Source organism: Perissodus microlepis, chromosome 22 (assembly GCF_051167445.1).
Source record: "Perissodus microlepis isolate ML-2025 ecotype Zambia chromosome 22, ASM5116744v1, whole genome shotgun sequence".
Classification (NCBI taxonomy): domain Eukaryota; kingdom Metazoa; phylum Chordata; class Actinopteri; order Cichliformes; family Cichlidae; genus Perissodus; species Perissodus microlepis.
Window position 1 is genome coordinate 12,511,583 of NC_140481.1, and position 20,403 is coordinate 12,531,985.

A 20,403-nucleotide genomic window follows, 5' to 3' on the forward strand; every position below is an offset into this window, starting at 1 on the left:
ATAAATAAAATGTATTATTATTATTATTATTATTATTATTATTATTATTATTATTATTATAAAAACAGCGTCTTTTACTCTTTACTCCTCTGTGCTTATTCTGTCTCTGGCTTCTTGTCCTCCTTATCTGTGTGGGATAAAAAAAAACAGAAAATATCTTGGAAATTTTGAGTCAGTACAGGTTTTTGTTAAATGGTAAAATTCAATGGGTAAAAAAAAAAGGGGTAAAAATCTTCAAAAGATGGCGCATTGTACCATTTTTTGTTTTGTTGTTGTTTTGTTTTTGGCTCTGGCATTAGGTTCTTTAAAACAGTGTTAACTAACAGAACCAGAATAAACTCCTAGTGCAAGATTAACATTTAGGATGATGCCAAATTATGGCAAAATTCCTCTTCTACCAAAACTGATTTAAGCTATGGTCCACATTGTCATGTATAAAGTATAAACCTTTTGATTTGAGGTCTGCAGATATTTCACAGCCTGGTCAAATGAAAGTGAGTTTGTATCAAAATTGGGGAAATCAGAATAGGTTTTGATGTTATTTTTGCCTTGAACAAACCCTTTGAAAGAGAAAAAAAAGAAAAAAAAAAGCAACCAAAAAAATAGGTGCAGACATGCCTAAACAAAATTAGTATGTGCAGATCCTTGTCATGGATCGTACATGTAGGGTTGAGGGAAAGTACTGTGATTGGGGTTGAGAAAAGGGGGGAGGGGGTAACGTTCATTTTAGTGCAGTAGATTGGTTTGACCATTGTAACCCCTATACACATGGGCCCCCTTTCTCTTTCTCCTTCTCACTCACACACACACACACACACACATACCCGTTTCTTGGGTTAGAGGGACAATTTCTGAAATTTTTGGCAAATCATACTGGACATAGGGTTATGGGGACACCGGGTTCCAGAGGTGCTAGAGCTACAATATGCATATCAAAAATCATGAAAAAAATCAGCAAACCTATACACAACTTAAAATTTAAACATTTTCTTTGCTCGACTGAGATATAAAAAAGGCTATTTTTTCAGACATTCTGGTGGTTTGTAGAGACTTTTCTGTAGCTCGGTCTATAAGGACAGTCTGGTGTACAAGGTCAGTGATGTCATCATACATATACACAAAGTATAGTCTGTTCTGAAGGGACACATGGTGTGTAAAGCCAGTCTACTGTACACACACACACTGAGTAAATCTGGTTTAAAAGGACACATGGTGTGTAAAGCCAGTTCACTGTACATATACTCAGACATGCACTAAGTATAACCTTCTTAGAAAAGAAGGTGTATTATAAGACTGTGACTGATACATCATTATAGTAAAATTGAATAAATTTGCTTAGGCTGCTGCCCCCGCGACCCGGCCTCGGATAAGCGGTTGAAGATGGATGGATGGATGAATAAATTAAAAAATAATAAAAAGACTATATTTTGGTTTTCTCTGATGAGCATTACAATCTGACATACAAGCTTACACAAAACACCACAGATCATATCTGTTGTGATCTACTAACAGGTGGTCAAAGTGTCATTAAAACAACTAGAAGCATAACACAACAGTGCTTGCATCAACTAGAACAAACTATGTATTATAGAGTTTTTCATTGTCCTGAAGAAACTGGCACTGAGTGGCTGACCAATAAAACAGCACCTTTGCACACCAGGGGTGAGTCGGGCTGACACCATGACTTATACATAAGACTTATATCAACACACAACACATTTGTTGAATTACTGAACTATATTTAATATAACCAACTCAATAATCAATTCCTTAAAAGGACAGCATTGTAACAATTATTGAAGGAAAATAAAAGTGAATCCTGGCATTAAAAGACTCAGGCTAACCACACATCAAAAGAAAACACTGCCTGTGAGCACAGTGAAGTCAACTACATACTTTTTGAATGGAGAACACTAACCTTGAAATCAGGCCCAGAAAGGTAAAGGCTCAGACTCTCAAAAAGTGCATTTAGTGTTTAACATTTATTTATTTTTTTTAAAGGCCAGTCCTCTGTTGCGCACAAAATCTCGAATGTTTTGAATAGATCTCGTCTCCAAGATAGGTTGTTCCTTTTCTTTGCACTTCAGACACTGCTGGTTGGTGACAGTGATACCGTTTTCAATAAAAGGCTTCATATGTTTCATCACCGCTCCTATCTCCTCCTCAGACCATGGTCTCTTCACACACTGCCTTGATGAAACACGTAAACCTGTTCAATAAAACAAAACAAATTTGAAGTTTAAAAAGATCATGTGAGATGCACTTGTAGGTAGAGATGGTGTTCAAAACTGTGAAAACAAGCTGGTACTTGTCTAAACAAATTGTGTGTGATAATAAATAGACTGTAGACCTGATAAAATTTAAAGTTTGATTGTTTTCATTAACATGATAGTTCATCACACTGCTTGGTAAACACAAAATACATTCAGCTTCTTTATATGTTATATAATGTCTAACCACATGATGTTGGTGTTGACTGCACATAGTGCCTAGTGCTGGACATGGCATCTGATTTATATCATACCTTTAGTAACTGAGTCAGGGACAGGAGGTGAACCAGAAGTCACACAGGCATCATTCCCCTGGTCATCTAAAAAATATTGCACAGTATAAATGTATGGGCTTAAAGAGGCTTTCTGCCTACCAATCAAACACCATGGGCACAGAGGGGACAGTGACAGCCAGTTCTATTATACTAACTATACACATGGCAATGCTGCTGAACTGGATGAAGTCAACAATACCTTGGGTAATAAGTTTACTGGGAAATGATGTAGATTTTGCACAGGCCAAATCTTGCTTGGCCAAAACTGATGAAGCATCAAAATACTAGTCATAAAGCATTAGTGTCACAATTAGGAATGGAACAACTAACAATCGACCATGTAAAAATGTACTGATGGTTAGTAATATTGTTCTATACACAATCCCAGGTTATCGTAATCAGCATAGTAGTGTTAATAGTAAAGTCTGATTTCATTTTTAATGCAATGAAAAACAGAGATGCAAGTGGCATTAATGAAACAAGAGAGTATCGTTATCATACGTGATGTGCGCTGTTAAAATACGTTACTGCACATTTCACTGGATTTGTCTCTGAACAGGACTAACTCACAGATCCCAGCTCATTACATAAGATATGTTGGGCAAACTTTGAGTACAACATTGAAAATGTACCTTGAGCTGCAGTCTCGGAGAAGTGAGGCAAATCAGAAGTCACAGAAGTTAATATTTCTTCATTGTCATTGATAGATTTTTCTAGCAAAAAAAAAAAAATATATATATCATGGAGGGGTCTGAAATTTTCATCATAGGTACATGTCCACTGTGAGAGACATAATCTAAAAGAAAATTCCGGAAATCACATTGTATGATTTTATAACAAGTTTTTTGTATATTTCTTTGTAAAATAAGTATTTGAACACTTGAGTCAAACTATATTAATATTGCCTTTGTTAACAATTACAGCGGCCAAACAGTTCCTGTAGTTCTTCACCAGGTTTGCACACATTGCAGAAGGTCTTTTGACCCACTCCTCCACACAGATCTTCTGTAGATCTGTCATGTTTTGGGCCAACACAGACTTTTAACTCCATCCACAGATTTTCTATTGGACTGAGGTCTGGAGACTAGTGAGGCCACTCCAGAACCTTGAAATGCCTCTTACGGAGCCACTCCTTGGTTTTCCTGGCTGAGTGCTTCAGGTCTTTGTCTTGTTGAAAGACCCAGCCAGAACCCATCTTCAATGCTCTGACTGAGGGAAGGACGTTTTGGCCCAAAATCTCACAATCCATGTCCCCGTTTATCTTCTCCTTAATACAGTGCAGTGGTCCTGTCCCCTGTGCAGAAAAACAGCCCAGAGCATGATGTTTCCACCCTCATGCTTCACTGTAGGATGGTATTATTGGGATGAGACTCATCCTTCTTCTTCCTCCAAACCCCAACAATGGAGTTTAGACCAAAAAGTTTTATTTTGGTCTCATCTGACCACAGGACTTTCTCCCATGACTCTGGATCATCCAGATGGTCCCTGGCAAACTTCAGACGGGCCTGGACATGGGTTGGCTTAAGAAGGGGAACCTTCAGTGTGATGAATGATTTTAAACCATGACGTCTCAGTGTATTACTGATAGTAGCCTTGCCAACGGTGGTCCCAGCTCTCTTCAGGTCATTGACCAGCTCGTCCCGTGTAGTTCTGGGCTGATTCTTCACCTTTCTTAGCATCACTGACACCCCACGAGCTGAGATCTTACGTGGGGCTCCAGTCCGAGGAAGACATTAGCCTCTTCCATTCAGGGGCGCCTGCAGGAGTCTTGCAGAGGGTACGCACAGTCACCTGCACGCGCTCCATCGTGCACATGCACATGCGTGCACGCGCACTGTCGCGCACCGAGCTGCTTGGCAGTGGCTCTGGAGCCCTTTCCAGCTTTGTGAAGGTCTAAAGTTTTGTCTCTTGTGTCGTTGGACAGCTCTTTGGTTTTACTCATGTTGCTGCAACACTTTTGACAGATTGTGGGGTGCACATGTGTCTTTATGAAAGCTAACGGCATCAAACAGGTGCTGCTAAATTAGAATCATGAGCAGAGTGTAGTTGGACTGTTTAAAAGCAGAATAACAGGTCTTTGAGGGTCAGAAATCTGCATGATAAGCAAGTGTTCAAATACTTATTTTAAGCAGTAATATACAAAAATATTTTAATAAAATCATACATTGTGATTTCCGGAATTTTCTTTTCGATTCTGTCTCTCACAGTGGACATGTACCAACGCTGAAAATTTCAGATCCCTCCATGATTTCTAAGTGGGAGAACTTGCAAAATAGCAAATACTTACTTTCCTCACTGTAAATGGTATTAACTACACAGCAAAGTACAAACAGAACTGCAATAACATTATCTAAATATATAAAAATGTAAATTTTAAATATTTTATCAATACAACTGCAAAGTCTATAACACAGAATACAATAATTTCAGTACCTCGCAATGTGGAAGCATCAGGGAGTTGCTGTGATCCAGTAGCCATCCCATCTATGTCATCTATAAAATTGAAAAAATGTTATTAGACCAACCATATTCACAAACACCAAGCCGATTTAACAACATATAAACCATGCATACCACCAATTTCATCCAGAGTTTTTCCTTGAATATCCTTCACACTTCCCTTCTCCATGGCCATGAGCAACTTGGAGATCTTAGCCAGCTGAATTGTTGATTGGGGCAGTCGATAGTATTCTCTATGGACCCTAATGTCATGGCCGAGGAAATCGGCCAGCTGGTCTAGTTCATTATCTTTCAAGTTCATGACTTGGCTTATCGTGGCAATCTGTTTGCGAAGGTTAGTTGATCTGAGGTTCTGAGGATGTTCAGCTCCGCAAGCATCTGCAAACTGACCAAACTGCCCTCTGTAGTGACCATCACTACAAGGAATGGCGAAAAGGTACATATTGTTTTCAGATACCCCGCACTCTTTCCTCTTACTAACGAGGAGTGACAGGTTATCGGTCATATCAGAAGTCAGGATCACAGCCACCTTTCGTCCTTTTTTCCCCTTCAGTTCCACTCTGGCAAACTGTTGGCAAAGCCTTTTCTCAACTTCTGTAAGCCCAGAGCTGATGTCATCGTTTAGTTTGGACATGTCACGATCTTCAAAATTTTTGACAGTCATACGTGCTACTTCACCTTCCCTCCTCCTATTGAACAAAATCACTTGACAAAGGATCACCTTTGCTAGTGCTGCATAAGTTCCTGCTGTTGGGTTATCACCTAGTTTCTCCCTAGCCGATTCCACTTGCTGACCAAGATATAACTGCAGCTTCTGAACATCTCTGGTCAGTGGAAGGCTGTCGACCTTGTTGTATTTTGCCTCACTCAGGTTTGATAAGGCTGAATGGGAAACTAATTCAGACCACTTTGTTTCATGAAGTGTGTGAAACCTCCTGATTGAATCGATCGCCTCTTGATCCTCTTCCATGAGAGCACGACACATGATAATATCACTTATTTTTCTGAGAGAATGTCCAAGCTTCAGGGCCAAACTTGGGGCTTTGAATGTGCTGGTTTCAGTATCAAAACCTGAAACTCTCTTGACAGCATTAGTAAGAATAAAGAAGTTGGCTGGTTTTATTGCCTCTTCCATATTATGGATTCTTGTTGTGTGACGCAAAGTCACAAGTAATCTCCCAAGTTCCCTTACTTTCTGTCTTATATACTCATGCTTTGATCTGTCACTTCCATGCTTATTAAAAAGAGACTGAGCCAACTGCATAATATAATGATCATTCCTTATTGCACTAGACACATCATCCTTGTGCATCTTGCCCAGTACTGAGTAGAGTTCACTTGAAATTGGCTGAGACATTGTGGATTGAGTAGATGCTATACCAAAGACTCTATCTTTCAGCTTCTCTTCAGCATTATTCTCTGGTCTTAAAGCACATCTTTTCATATGCCGAGAAACTTCTTTTCTGGATATCATACCCTTACAGTATAAGCAGTACTCGTATGTCTCAGCGCTGCTGCTGCTCTTTTTTGAGATCCTTTTCACTTTAAGACAACCTGATCCTGTGGTTTTAACAGCAGAGTTGTGCTTGAAGTTACCAAGGTTTCGTAACCTTTCAAGATGAACTTTTCTGTCCTTTGATGATTTGGGTAACTGAAGCACCTGGGCGACTTCAGCATTTTCATTTACATGCGTCTCCAGATGACGTGCAAATTTTGTTTGAGGTTTTCCACACACAAAACAAAAATTGACTGTGCTTTTGATTAATTTTGTTGACTTGGTTGGGGATTCATTTTGGCTAATATCCACAGTACTCTTTTCGCTACATGCATCTTTTGTTTTCTGCTGGCATGACTCTGAGCTGTCTGGTTCTTGGTCGGGATGAAGATCATCAGTAGTTTCAAGATCATCCAAAATGTGCTCAAAGTTGTTCTTAACATCCATGGTCTGTTCTTTTTCAGCAAAAGTAACGCATAAATCAGGCATGCTAGCAGTATGGGAGTTTTTTGATGGTCCAGGTAACTCAATAGACAACTCTGTTCCTGAGCTTTCTGAATCTGATGCAGAATTTGGGATGTATTCTTCATCAGATGAGACATCACCCTGTTCGTAAATACAGCATAGATTAAATAACAGAAATAAACATGGGAAGGATAAATGCTAAATTGTTCACGTCACAGAGCTCGGGACGTAAACCAAAGTCTCTAGATGTCTTAAAAGTACTAAGAAATACCTCCTGATTTAAAGAAGAAAATGTGCAGCAGATATGTATTTTGTGCAAGTATTTTGATTCTGCTTGATCAATTTGCAATCTGTGATCGATTCAGTACTTTTTTGATATTTGTCCCATTTCTAATATCCAATTTATATTTTTTGAACAATGACATTAACAAAAAAAACAAACACAAAACAAAAAAAACTAAGACACCAGCCCTAACCTGGTCCCAGAGCCCCTCCCACAATGACCCCCACAGATCAAAATTTGTAAAACCTTTGAGACTAGATTGTATGAAACTTTTTTTTTTTTTTTTTTACAAAGGATTATAATAAAATTTAAGTAATATTTTTACAATGTGTTTATTTATTTCTGGCCTCTCTCACATAACTTCTACACTCTATCCAGTCCAAAATCTCTCTGCTTTCAATTCTCTATCTGAGACAACACTTACAAAACTGATTATCCTTATAATTTTGTGATGAAAGAAAAAGGAAGAGCAAGCAACATGTGGCAATCTTCACGAACTGCATCTACGTCAATATTAACTATATTATAATGAAGCCTGCGTAAATTCAACCTGGGAGACACACCTGCACATCGTCTCCATCATCATCATCATCATCTCAACTCCCTTCAGCTGCTCACTCCGGCGCAGCCAATCCGGAGCTCCCTCGCACCTACGCCTCCATTCAGCATCCGGGCATTTAAGCTCTTTCACCCATAGCTCGGCCTCTCAGCGTTTTCGCATCCCTCCACCACCCCTGCACCCCCATGCTTGCCCCCTGCCTCCATACCACCACCAGTGTCCAGACCCCGGGGGAAGACCTCCTACTTCAATCAGCAATGCTTTTATCAACAGTTTTCCCGCCGGGGTCTGACCGCCAAATATTTAATGTTCAATAAAGCATGTCTAATTCTTTCTCCGTATCTGAGTCTTTCCAGGTTGAATTTCACTGTACACTTACGTCGGACATATCCCAGTCTTCTGAAGATGTCTGGAGGCAGATCTTATGCCACACACAACGGCATTCTACAAATACAAAGAAACCACAGCATTAGACAACAACCGATGATTCATTAAGTTATAATTTAAAAAGTAGCGATCCCACACATCACAAATTATATTCACTAAGACCACTAAATATAAACAAGCAAAAAGTGAATTTAAAACCAACGCATAATTCAGAATAAAAAGCAGATTTTTTTTTTTAAGTTTAAGACACATTTTAAACTTATGAATATGATATACTGCATCATCCTAATAATCAATTTTTTTCATCAGATTTGAGATATAAAACATTGTTATTTTAAAAACAGACTAATTAGTAAACTATAACTAATATATATATATATATATATATATATATATATATTAAATTGACCTGACCAAGCTACTCATTATGGGCCACGTTTCAGAATGCATTCTTGGCTCAAAGACTTCTGGCAGAATGATCTAATGAGAAACAGAAAAGCTAAAATGTTTATCCTACATTAATTAATAAGGATTGAGATGAAAAGGACTTCTACTAAAAAGTCATTGAAAATGTGTAGAGACACCATCAAGCATTTGTATTGCAAATTGCCTGATTGATCTATTGGAATAGGTCTGGATTAATCAGACCCAGTACCTTATTGGGCTTCCTATATTGACATTGTAAGAAGTTTGCAAGTTTGATGCAATGTTTACTCAAAGGGTTTATTATCATCAAACATCATCTTCCAAGTTTGTGTGTATATGTGTAATTACAGAATGACAAACAGACTTGAGGGCAGTTTACTTCATACATGTTGATACTCTCTTAAATATAATTAAACATTTGTGCATTTTGCTTTATCTTTATATAACAGATCAAATCAGGAACTGTGGTTTTTGCATTGTAACATCACAAATAAGCTAAATCAGCATTGTCAGTACGCATGCACGGCGTGGCCGGGTCAGAGTACACCACTACCCACGATGTAAAGGCTGAATTATACTTCTCCGTCAGATATAGGCTTGGTTCTTTTAATACATCCATGGATATAGGCCTACAGGGAAGTGCTGTGCCAGGGTTGCCAGACGTCAGTGGCCAAACCCCGCACGAGCGTCTCCGGGCACCACAGAGGCTGATGGCTCCGGATATGAGGCTTTGAAAGTGAAAGTTTATTTGCAGCTGTCGATTCATTGTACCAACCTTCTCTCAGCTCTAAGGGATCTGGAATTGTCATCTGACAACTGTCAGTCTCGATCTCGAGCAGAGACTTATATCCAAGGTAGCATAGCCTCCCGCTCCTGCTGTTTTGTTAAAACTATAGGGGCTTTTTGTAGTGAAAACGCCCAAGCGAGGGCCACGAGTTCTTTCTTTCTCTTCCCAGCAGCACTGTATCCCCGTTTCGTACCAAATTCTTTTAAAACATTGACTTTAGGACGCTCAAAATATTCAATATCGCTATCACACGCGGCCGTGTTTACTGTTTACGATGCACGCTGGGTAGTCGTGACCCTTGACCCGGACCGGCATGCCTTGCGCGCGGTGAGATGCTTATTTAGCTTATATGAGCTTGATGTTGAAAGAGTGAAACAAAGATTTAAAGTTGTAAAGTTCAACAGTCTAATCAACAAAGAGTAAGAGGGCAATATACATTATTACAGTATGCTCTCTGTTCTCTGCCACACTAAGCAGACAAACTCAAATGCATGATATGTGATAGTATCTGCCATTACACTGTGTATCATTGCAATGGTTTGAATTGATAAAACTTTGAAGTGATTTTTTTTTATTCTTTACATATGAAAATGTAGACCTGACTCATGGTAACTTATGGTATAGTGAAAAAATGCATTAATTAACACAAGATAAATAATACACTTACGCTTGCATCTTAGACCGTGCCATCTGATAGCTGTCAAAGGTGAATGGCATATCCCGCATTTGTCAAGTTTCACCGATTCAAATACCAGCCTATGAATTGTACACTGGAAAAAATTAAAAACATGAAATGAAACATAAAACATTGTTACCCAAATATTTTATGACGAATTAAAAATAATGTTTGACTGTTTTACATATTTTCTACCAATCCTTCAGGAGAGATGGAAAGGGAGATAGGAGTTACTTTTTAGATAAAATAGTGAAGCATATCTATTCAATTCCTGAGATTTGTGAGTTAGAGAGAGGGGAATCTATTTAGATGAAGCAAAAGTAAAATACTAAGAAGCTAAAGTGACTGTGAGTAAAAGGTGCATGTATATGTCTGACACAGAAAAACCCAAGGTTTTCAAGGACACTGTCCATCAGCCTCATAATGACATCTGAGCTCAAACTGATGCTTTCACTGTTCCACCTCCAGTGTGTGGCCACTCAGTAAAACACACTTGTTAAGGGGACACTGTGGTTAGAAAAGACCTCCTGTTCTAAATAGAGGACATTTCCACCACCGCTGCCAGATGTTTGCTAAAATACTCAAAATGGAGTTTCATGTAAACACCATAACACTTCTAACCATTGGTCAATTTTAAAACAAAGGTCAATTTCAACTCACCTCACAAGCAGAGTCATTAGGCACAGCTCTGGATGATTGTGGCACCTCTTTTAATTTGCTCTCTGTACAAGGGAACACAAGGAGATTCAGTGCTTGACTTTCGTTAAGTCAAAAAAACACATCTACGCATAACGCAATCAATTCACATCCCTGACTGTTACAATTCTACTCAAAATATCCATCAAGACACTATAGAATCATCAGAAATGTCCCAATACTGGCACATTTTTCATGCAGCAAACCTTCAGGCATGTCATGCATTGCCAGAAGTTAACAACATTTACTCAAAACTGACCACTGGTAAGTTCTTCTGAGAACGCTTGGGGTGACAACTCCTGATACTGGACACCAACTTCACCAATTAACTCTTTCAGAGAAGAAGTGCCACGCTGACCTCCAACAGAATGCACCTAAAAAGATGCAAAGATGAACAAGCATCAATGGTACAGTGTCCATCTGATCAAGAGGGACACTCTCAGTCAAACCTTAAAACACCCAAATGATGTTGAGAGGGAAATGCAATGTTAAATGATGACTACCTGTACTTACAATGATTTAAAGACTGTACATGCAGTATAATTGTAATCAATTGATAAACATGATCTTTACAAACCACACCATTTACCAAACTACACATTGATACAATCTTTAGTAAACAGATGAATCCATGCTAACCTCATGCTCAGAGTTGTCTGCTGTAGGTCTAGATGACTGACACTCTGCTCTTAATTCTCTGTCTGTAGAAGAGAACACAAGACATGGAGGCATAGTGCTTTGCAAGACCCCAGGGTTTAACAGGTAGTGCTTACTCAAGCAGGGACTCACCTGTGAATGAGTCTGTAGAGATCACATGGTGCTCCACGTCATGGGCAATAGGCTCTGCAACACACTGTTGACCAGAAGGGATGCTTGCGATCTTTAGCTGGGTATGAAAAGTAGAACAAATATTGTAAACATCCGGCAGCTACAGTGGAAATGTATTTAATCCACTACGAGTGGTCTTTTCTAACCAGTGTCCCCTCAACCCGTGTGTTTTTCTGAGTATGCCAAACACTGGAGATGAAACAGTGAAAGACTCAGTTTGAGCTCAGATGTCAGGACAGTGTTCTCACATACCTTGAGTTTGTCTGTGTCAGACACACACACATAGTTAAGCATTTTCTGTTTCACCTTCAGTTAAATACAGTTCTAACTCTCACCCTAACTGCAAGGAAACAGAGTGATTAACCCTTACCTAGTTAAGTGAAGCCAAAGTAAGACAATACTAAGAAGCTAAAGTGACTGTGAGTAAAAGGTGCATGTATATGTCTGACACAGAAAAACCCAAGGTTTTCAAGGACACTGTCCATCAGCCTCATAATGACATCTGAGCTCAAACTGATGCTTTCACTGTTCCACCTCCAGTGTGTGGCCACTCAGTAAAACACACTTGTTAAGGGGACACTGTGGTTAGAAAAGACCTCCTGTTCTAAATAGAGGACATTTCCACCACCGCTGCCAGATGTTTGCTAAAATACTCAAAATGGAGTTTCATGTAAACACCATAACACTTCTAACCATTGGTCAATTTTAAAACAAAGGTCAATTTCAACTCACCTCACAAGCAGAGTCATTAGGCACAGCTCTGGATGATTGTGGCACCTCTTTTAATTTGCTCTCTGTACAAGGGAACACAAGGAGATTCAGTGCTTGACTTTCGTTAAGTCAAAAAAACACATCTACGCATAACGCAATCAATTCACATCCCTGACTGTTACAATTCTACTCAAAACATCCATCAAGACACTATAGAATCATCAGAAATGTCCTAATACTGGCACATTTTTCATGCAGCAAACCTTCAGGCATGTCATGCATTGCCAGAAGTTAACAACATTTACTCAAAACTGACCACTGGTAAGTTCTTCTGAGAACGCTTGGGGTGACAACTCCTGATACTGGACACCAACTTCACCAATTAACTCTTTCAGAGAAGAAGTGCCACGCTGACCTCCAACAGAATGCACCTAAAAAGATGCAAAGATGAACAAGCATCAATGGTACAGTGTCCATCTGATCAAGAGGGACACTCTCAGTCAAACCTTAAAACACCCAAATGATGTTGAGAGGGAAATGCAATGTTAAATGATGACTACCTGCACTTACAATGATTTAAAGACTGTACATGCAGTATAATTGTAATCAATTGATAAACATGATCTTTACAAACCACACCATTTACCAAACTACACATTGATACAATCTTTAGTAAACAGATGAATCCATGCTAACCTCATGCTCAGAGTTGTCTGCTGTAGGTCTAGATGACTGACACTCTGCTCTTAATTCTCTGTCTGTAGAAGAGAACACAAGACATGGAGGCATAGTGCTTTGCAAGACCCCAGGGTTTAACAGGTAGTGCTTACTCAAGCAGGGACTCACCTGTGAATGAGTCTGTAGAGATCACATGGTGCTCCACGTCATGGGCAATAGGCTCTGCAACACACTGTTGACCAGAAGGGATGCTTGTGATCTTTAGCTGGGTATGAAAAGTAGAACAAATATTGTAAACATCCGGCAGCTACAGTGGAAATGTATTTAATCCACTACGAGTGGTCTTTTCTAACCAGTGTCCCCTCAACCCGTGTGTTTTTCTGAGTATGCCAAACACTGGAGATGAAACAGTGAAAGACTCAGTTTGAGCTCAGATGTCAGGACAGTGTTCTCACATACCTTGAGTTTGTCTGTGTCAGACACACACACATAGTTAAGCATTTTCTGTTTCACCTTCAGTTAAATACAGTTCTAACTCTCACCCTAACTGCAAGGAAACAGAGTGATTAACCCTTACCTAGTTAAGTGAAGCCAAAGTAAGACAATACTAAGAAGCTAAAGTGACTGTGAGTAAAAGGTGCATGTATATGTCTGACACAGAAAAACCCAAGGTTTTCAAGGACACTGTCCATCAGCCTCATAATGACATCTGAGCTCAAACTGATGCTTTCACTGTTCCACCTCCAGTGTGTGGCCACTCAGTAAAACACACTTGCTAAGGGGACACTGTGGTTAGAAAAGACCTCCTGTTCTAAATAGAGGACATTTCCACCACCGCTGCCAGATGTTTGCTAAAATACTCAAAATGGAGTTTCATGTAAACACCATAACACTTCTAACCATTGGTCAATTTTAAAACAAAGGTCAATTTCAACTCACCTCACAAGCAGAGTCATTAGGCACAGCTCTGGATGATTGTGGCACCTCTTTTAATTTGCTCTCTGTACAAGGGAACACAAGGAGATTCAGTGCTTGACTTTCGTTAAGTCAAAAAAACACATCTACGCATAACGCAATCAATTCACATCCCTGACTGTTACAATTCTACTCAAAACATCCATCAAGACACTATAGAATCATCAGAAATGTCCTAATACTGGCACATTTTTCATGCAGCAAACCTTCAGGCATGTCATGCATTGCCAGAAGTTAACAACATTTACTCAAAACTGACCACTGGTAAGTTCTTCTGAGAACGCTTGGGGTGACAACTCCTGATACTGGACACCAACTTCACCAATTAACTCTTTCAGAGAAGAAGTGCCACGCTGACCTCCAACAGAATGCACCTAAAAAGATGCAAAGATGAACAAGCATCAATGGTACAGTGTCCATCTGATCAAGAGGGACACTCTCAGTCAAACCTTAAAACACCCAAATGATGTTGAGAGGGAAATGCAATGTTAAATGATGACTACCTGCACTTACAATGATTTAAAGACTGTACATGCAGTATAATTGTAATCAATTGATAAACATGATCTTTACAAACCACACCATTTACCAAACTACACATTGATACAATCTTTAGTAAACAGATGAATCCATGCTAACCTCATGCTCAGAGTTGTCTGCTGTAGGTCTAGATGACTGACACTCTGCTCTTAATTCTCTGTCTGTAGAAGAGAACACAAGACATGGAGGCATAGTGCTTTGCAAGACCCCAGGGTTTAACAGGTAGTGCTTACTCAAGCAGGGACTCACCTGTGAATGAGTCTGTAGAGATCACATGGTGCTCCACGTCATGGGCAATAGGCTCTGCAACACACTGTTGACCAGAAGGGATGCTTGCGATCTTTAGCTGGGTATGAAAAGTAGAACAAATATTGTAAACATCCGGCAGCTACAGTGGAAATGTATTTAATCCACTACGAGTGGTCTTTTCTAACCAGTGTCCCCTCAACCCGTGTGTTTTTCTGAGTATGCCAAACACTGGAGATGAAACAGTGAAAGACTCAGTTTGAGCTCAGATGTCAGGACAGTGTTCTCACATACCTTGAGTTTGTCTGTGTCAGACACACACACATAGTTAAGCATTTTCTGTTTCACCTTCAGTTAAATACAGTTCTAACTCTCACCCTAACTGCAAGGAAACAGAGTGATTAACCCTTACCTAGTTAAGTGAAGCCAAAGTAAGACAATACTAAGAAGCTAAAGTGACTGTGAGTAAAAGGTGCATGTATATGTCTGACACAGAAAAACCCAAGGTTTTCAAGGACACTGTCCATCAGCCTCATAATGACATCTGAGCTCAAACTGATGCTTTCACTGTTCCACCTCCAGTGTGTGGCCACTCAGTAAAACACACTTGCTAAGGGGACACTAAACAGATAAGCTTGCAATCATCACTTGGGAAAGTCATACAAATTCAAGATTTAGTTAAACCAGATTGAATACCACCAAGAGGACATTTAAATATTGTGACTAGGGCTGAAACAACTAATCGATTAATCGACAACTAATCGATTATTGAAATAATCGTTAGTTGCAGCCCTAATTGTGACATCTAGATATGTAGGTTTTAAACAACAATTCATAGGGGGAAAAATTTTTTTAAATGACCCACCTTTTTCCGCCAGGGCCATTCTTTCCCACCATAGTCATAAGTAATTTCACTTCCTGCCGCAATTTCCTTCAGTGCAAAAAGGCAGAGATGTGGCTTCCCTTCTGCTTCAATCAACTTCATTCTGCAATTTGGTGTCCTGTGTTCATCGTTTACTAGTCGCCCAAATGACCCATCTTCAAGTGCTCCATCAATACTGCAAATTTGGAAACATACATTAAACAAACATTTATAGTGACACGCCTATGAACTATACTATAATTTTTAAGCACCAACACAAACACAACATCCAATACAAGTTTAGTTGTTAAATGCATAGTTGATAAGTTAAAGAGGGTCCATCAGTCAAGGACGCGTTGCTTTCTGACTGAGATAAGTGTTTGCGCTTCTACTTGTGCTTAGAGCTTAAACGTGGTTTTGTTGTACTGTCGCGCTGACCTAGTGCTTCGCTTCGCTTCTCTTCTCTTCTCTTCTCTTCTCTTGCCCACTACCTGCTCTGTGCTGCTGCTTGCGCGTGGCCGCTGATTAGACCTTGTGCAATCTACAGCTAAGCGCAGCCTGGTGCGCACTGCTCCGCCAGGTGAGTTGAATTAGAGCAATCAAGGGCGGGCGTGCCTAGTAGACCTTAAAATGCATGCAGCAGCCATTTGACCCAAGTGTGACATACTGAGAGGACAGCAAACCAAGCACAATCCACGGTCCACTGTGAGGAAGACTTTGAGTTAGACGGGCTATCGGTAAGCTCGGACTCATATTTGCTGCTTATATGTTTGGGAACTATGGAAGCTCAATTGTGGAAATGTATTTATGCTTTGGGAAATAGTTACTGCATTTAAGTTTAAAAAATTATATTGATATTAAAATAAATGTTTAAGTTTGAATAAATTGTTTATGTAGATAGTGTTTCTCACACATTTATGTTAATTAATACTAAAAGTAATTACCCCAAATCCTTGGTTAAATCTTAAAACTAGTGTAAATATGTTTGGTTTAATTTAAGGAAAATAATTCTTTGTAAAAGAAAATCCTTGGTTAAAGTCTTTATTAAAATATTTGTAAACTCTAAAATGTATACTTTAAAAATGTAATTGTTACAGAAAGTGTAAAAAATGCAAGGTAGACCAGTTTATTTCATCTTCGTTGTTTGAAATTACTCACCTCTGATTTAAAAACTAATGAATGTAAAACTAAAACTAGGATAAATGATAGGTTAGACAAAAGTGGCTTTACTGAAGTGTATATTTTTGTTATTTCATTTGTCTTCTGTATAATGCATTTAATTTATCTGAATGATTAATGAAATGTTCTTTATTTTTTGTGTTGAAAGGTTTTTCACCTATCCATCAAGCCATCCATCTACCTACCTACCTATCCATCTACCTACCTCACAGACAGAGAACACTTGACATGTACTATTTTGGCATTGTACATATTATACAGTAGTTTTGGACACAGTATAACAGTGCACGAGTCTCCGTGTCCACATGTGTCAAATGCGCACAGACACAGGGCCGCTCATTCAGCCCTGGCCATTTGAATTTTCTCTTATTTTCTCTCTCTATATTATATTTTAAATCTTCACAGCAGCGTGAGCACACTGTCTTAGCTGTAAAATGTAGGCTTATATTATTACCCCTCTAACCCCGTACATTACGCCCGTGAGTGTGTATTAGAGAAGGCACACACAGGCTGAATACGGGGACTAACGGGCCCTCAGCATATGTGGGAGTCCCGTCAGTCCCCAGTACCGCGAGTTCCCGGGGACCACAGGGTCACCGGGAAATGACGGAGCCTTAGTAAGAATGAGATCCCGCTATTCCACGGGTCCGTCACTCCCCCTTCTATAGATTCTGGGGACTGACGGGGCCGGGTACTAGAGGTAAGGACTCGTTAAAGAGCAATATGAGTTGTTTGCTTCAGAAATCCTGACCTTGCAATAGAAATGTAAACATTCAGTCATTTTGAATTTACCACAATGTCTTCTGCTTCCATATGAATTCAAACATGAAGACTGAACATGCGCTGGGGTACAGGTTACGTCTGTGTTCAGCTTCAGTTGCATCAATAAGCTCCCCTCTATACTCGACCACAAAGTCTCCTTGTTTGAAATTGGCTAAAGTGAAGATGCCACGACCTGAAGAGACAACCATATTAGAGACACAGGCGTGGCAGCACTGCAAATAATCAATTCATTAAATATGTATATCTGTAAATTGCAAGTATGCAATGTTGTGCTTTTTTCAATTCTACATATATAATAAAGAAAACATGTCCAAGTGCAGAAAACATAAATAGCCAGGCTCGCTAATAACTAAATTATTATTAAAATACCTTTAATTTATATTGATGTTTGTACAGGTCACCACTGGTGATGTGTAACCCCTCAGTCTAGCCCGCAGTGTGTCAAAGTCACTCACCTTTAACTGAATTAATAAATTTGATTTCTAACATTGAATTCTTGTCTCTTCTTGCAAGGATGTGATTAATGGCATCCTGAAGGGGAGTGGTTCTCCGTGACATGATTTGCTAAGGAAATTAAGATATAAATGTAAACATCAAAACTTCAAGCCTTTATGCTTACAATGGCATTAGTAAAGCCTGAATGAGAAGCACCCCCCATGTTAGCGTATTATTAGTTTAAGGTTATTTTAGTTTGGTGATGAGTGCTGGAGGGATTCTGGTTAACAGATAAATGGATGGGGGCGAGGCTGTATTTGTGCAGATTAACTTGACTGTGTTCCACCTGTGTTGATTAAGTCAAGTATCTGACATGCTCCACCCAATTTTTCTTATTTCACTAATAGCATGGATACTGAAACTGTTTCAATTGAGTTCTATGCTTTCATTACATTCACATAACAGACACAGACAAGGCTGATGTCTGAGTTGTTTTAACAGAAAGCATGCACTTGCAGATATTAAAGATACTTAAATGTCCTAATTTAACTAAAGCCTAACTCTGACTTAGCCTAAACCTGTCTGTCAAACTAAGCTTTAGATCTCTCAGGAATAATGTGCTTCATCAACACAACTATAAGAGAGCAAAACAAATGTTTTTTGTTTGTTTTTTTACAATATTTTATAAACAAATGTGTGCAGAGTGACATCAATACTGTCTCAATTTAATTTCATAAATCTAAAAAAGTTTATTTGTATTTGCCTTCCAGTGTTTCCTTGGTATTTGGGCAAAGATCATCTTTTAATATCTTAAATAATCATCTCAAAACAGAACAGAAGGAAAACAGCTCCAACTACCACAAAAAAGACAGGTGTGAGTACTACTGCTACTACAACTGCATCTACTACAACTACTACAACTCCTACCATTAGTACAATAGGTAGTAGTACTAGTAGTAGTTGCTAGTTACAGAAGTAGTACTTATAGTAGTTGTAGTAGTAGCAGCCATTTTACATTAAACAAGTGATCTTGTAGTGAAAAAGGCCTTCTTTCAAACTCAGTGAAACATCACACACTTGTGTAATTTCTTACCTTGAAACAAGTGATGAGATTAGGCCAGGGTAAAAAAAAAAACGATCCCGGTGCTTGGGACAGTCCGGGAATCCCCGCCCCGCGTGTTGCTGTGACCTCCGTGAACCGTTCCGCGTGCTCCGGCCCGCTCCGCCGTCCTCACCTCGTCGTGGTCCGGTCCCCGCGGTGCGCTCTCCGCCGTCCGCTCGTCGTGGTCCGGTCCCCGCGGTGCGCTCTCCGCCGTCCGCTCGTCGTGGTCCGGTCCCCGCGGTGCGCTTTCCACCGTACCTCGTCGTCGTTCCCTCACCTGCCGCCTCACCACGGCTGTGCCTACTCTGAAGCACTGTCTGTCAGAACGTCCGTCTTTTAAAAGTTTTATAATTACCTTCTTACCTTTTCTCCAAAGCGTGTCAAAACTCTGCCAAAATTGATGGATGAATAAGAAGCGCCCAATCAGTCAGTCTAAATCATATCAACTGTCTAAATGGGTAATGTTAAAATGCGCATGCGCAGCTTCCAATTTCGCGCGATGTGTATAATGTCCCGCGCTCGTGTATAATTTCCCGCGCTTGTGTGTGCGGCATGCGGGGACAACTCCAACCGACAGGGGGCAGTGGCGGACACACAAATATACAACATATGTCAAGTTTTTGGTTTACAAAGACTTTTGAGAAAAACACTTTTTGGGTATTAAAACCTGCCCAGAAACTATTTTAAAAGGTCAATTTTATGAGGACAGCAAAATGTCCTCCTGTAACAGAGGGTCCTCGTAGCTCTTTGATTTGTCTTGAAAATTGTCCTCCTAAAACGAAAAACAAACACACACACACACACACACACACACACACACACACACACACACACACACACACACCCTTCACTGATGTGTCACTGGTAAAACACGAGGGACTGAGACTCGGCCTTCAGAGGAAAAGCTTAAATGCTCGTTACTGGCCCAAGAGACCTGATGAAAACAACATCTCTCTAAATCAGTTGTGTTTCTTTCTGTCAGCCTTCCTTTTTTCCCCACATGAATTCTTACTCCTGTCCTGTTCTCAATCCGTCACTCTGTCAGTCTCGCAAGCCATCTATTTTTTTGGTTCTCTTTCTCTCTCTGCATGCTATTCCTGGCATATTGTCCTCTTTCCCAGATGGTGGTTGATTTGGGAGACATCTCACTCTGCTCTCCACATATGGAACCCCTTCACCAGGGAGAGAGACTTGTGATACCCCCTTCTTGGCTGTCTAGGGCTAAGCCAAATCCCAGATCAGATCCCTGTGGAGGACACGTCCCTCTCACTGGGTGTCCAGGTAC

At 39.8% G+C, this 20,403-nt stretch overlaps 1 protein-coding gene across 1 annotated transcript; it reads right to left on the bottom strand.

Annotated features, from left to right (window-relative positions):
• Window positions 1-809: 809 nt before the first annotated feature.
• LOC146362652 (uncharacterized) lies at window positions 810-19,909 on the bottom strand. Its single transcript, XM_084919525.1, has 23 exons — window positions 19,110-19,909; window positions 18,037-18,145; window positions 17,591-17,753; window positions 15,623-15,815; window positions 14,761-14,857; window positions 14,611-14,672; window positions 14,231-14,345; window positions 13,936-13,997; window positions 13,165-13,261; window positions 13,015-13,076; window positions 12,635-12,749; window positions 12,340-12,401; window positions 11,569-11,665; window positions 11,419-11,480; window positions 11,039-11,153; window positions 10,744-10,805; window positions 10,075-10,177; window positions 8,187-8,251; window positions 5,120-7,106; window positions 4,979-5,038; window positions 3,178-3,258; window positions 2,525-2,590; window positions 810-2,209 (listed from the first exon to the last, which is right to left on the bottom strand). The coding sequence occupies exons 2-23, from the start codon at window positions 18,137-18,139 to the stop codon at window positions 1,983-1,985; spliced, it is 4,056 nt and encodes a 1,351-aa protein (XP_084775651.1). The 5' UTR covers window positions 18,140-18,145; window positions 19,110-19,909; the 3' UTR covers window positions 810-1,982.
• Window positions 19,910-20,403: the final 494 nt, after the last annotated feature.

Coding starts and splice junctions, on each gene's coding strand:
- LOC146362652 (XM_084919525.1), bottom strand. CDS start 18,139: ATGTCACGGAGAACCACTCCCCTTCAGGATGCCATTAATCACATCCTT. Junction 13,998..14,230: donor CTCAGAAGAACTTACCAGTG/GTCAGTTTTGAG, acceptor TCCCTTGTACAG/AGAGCAAATTAAAAGAGGTG. Junction 10,806..11,038: donor CTCAGAAGAACTTACCAGTG/GTCAGTTTTGAG, acceptor TCCCTTGTACAG/AGAGCAAATTAAAAGAGGTG.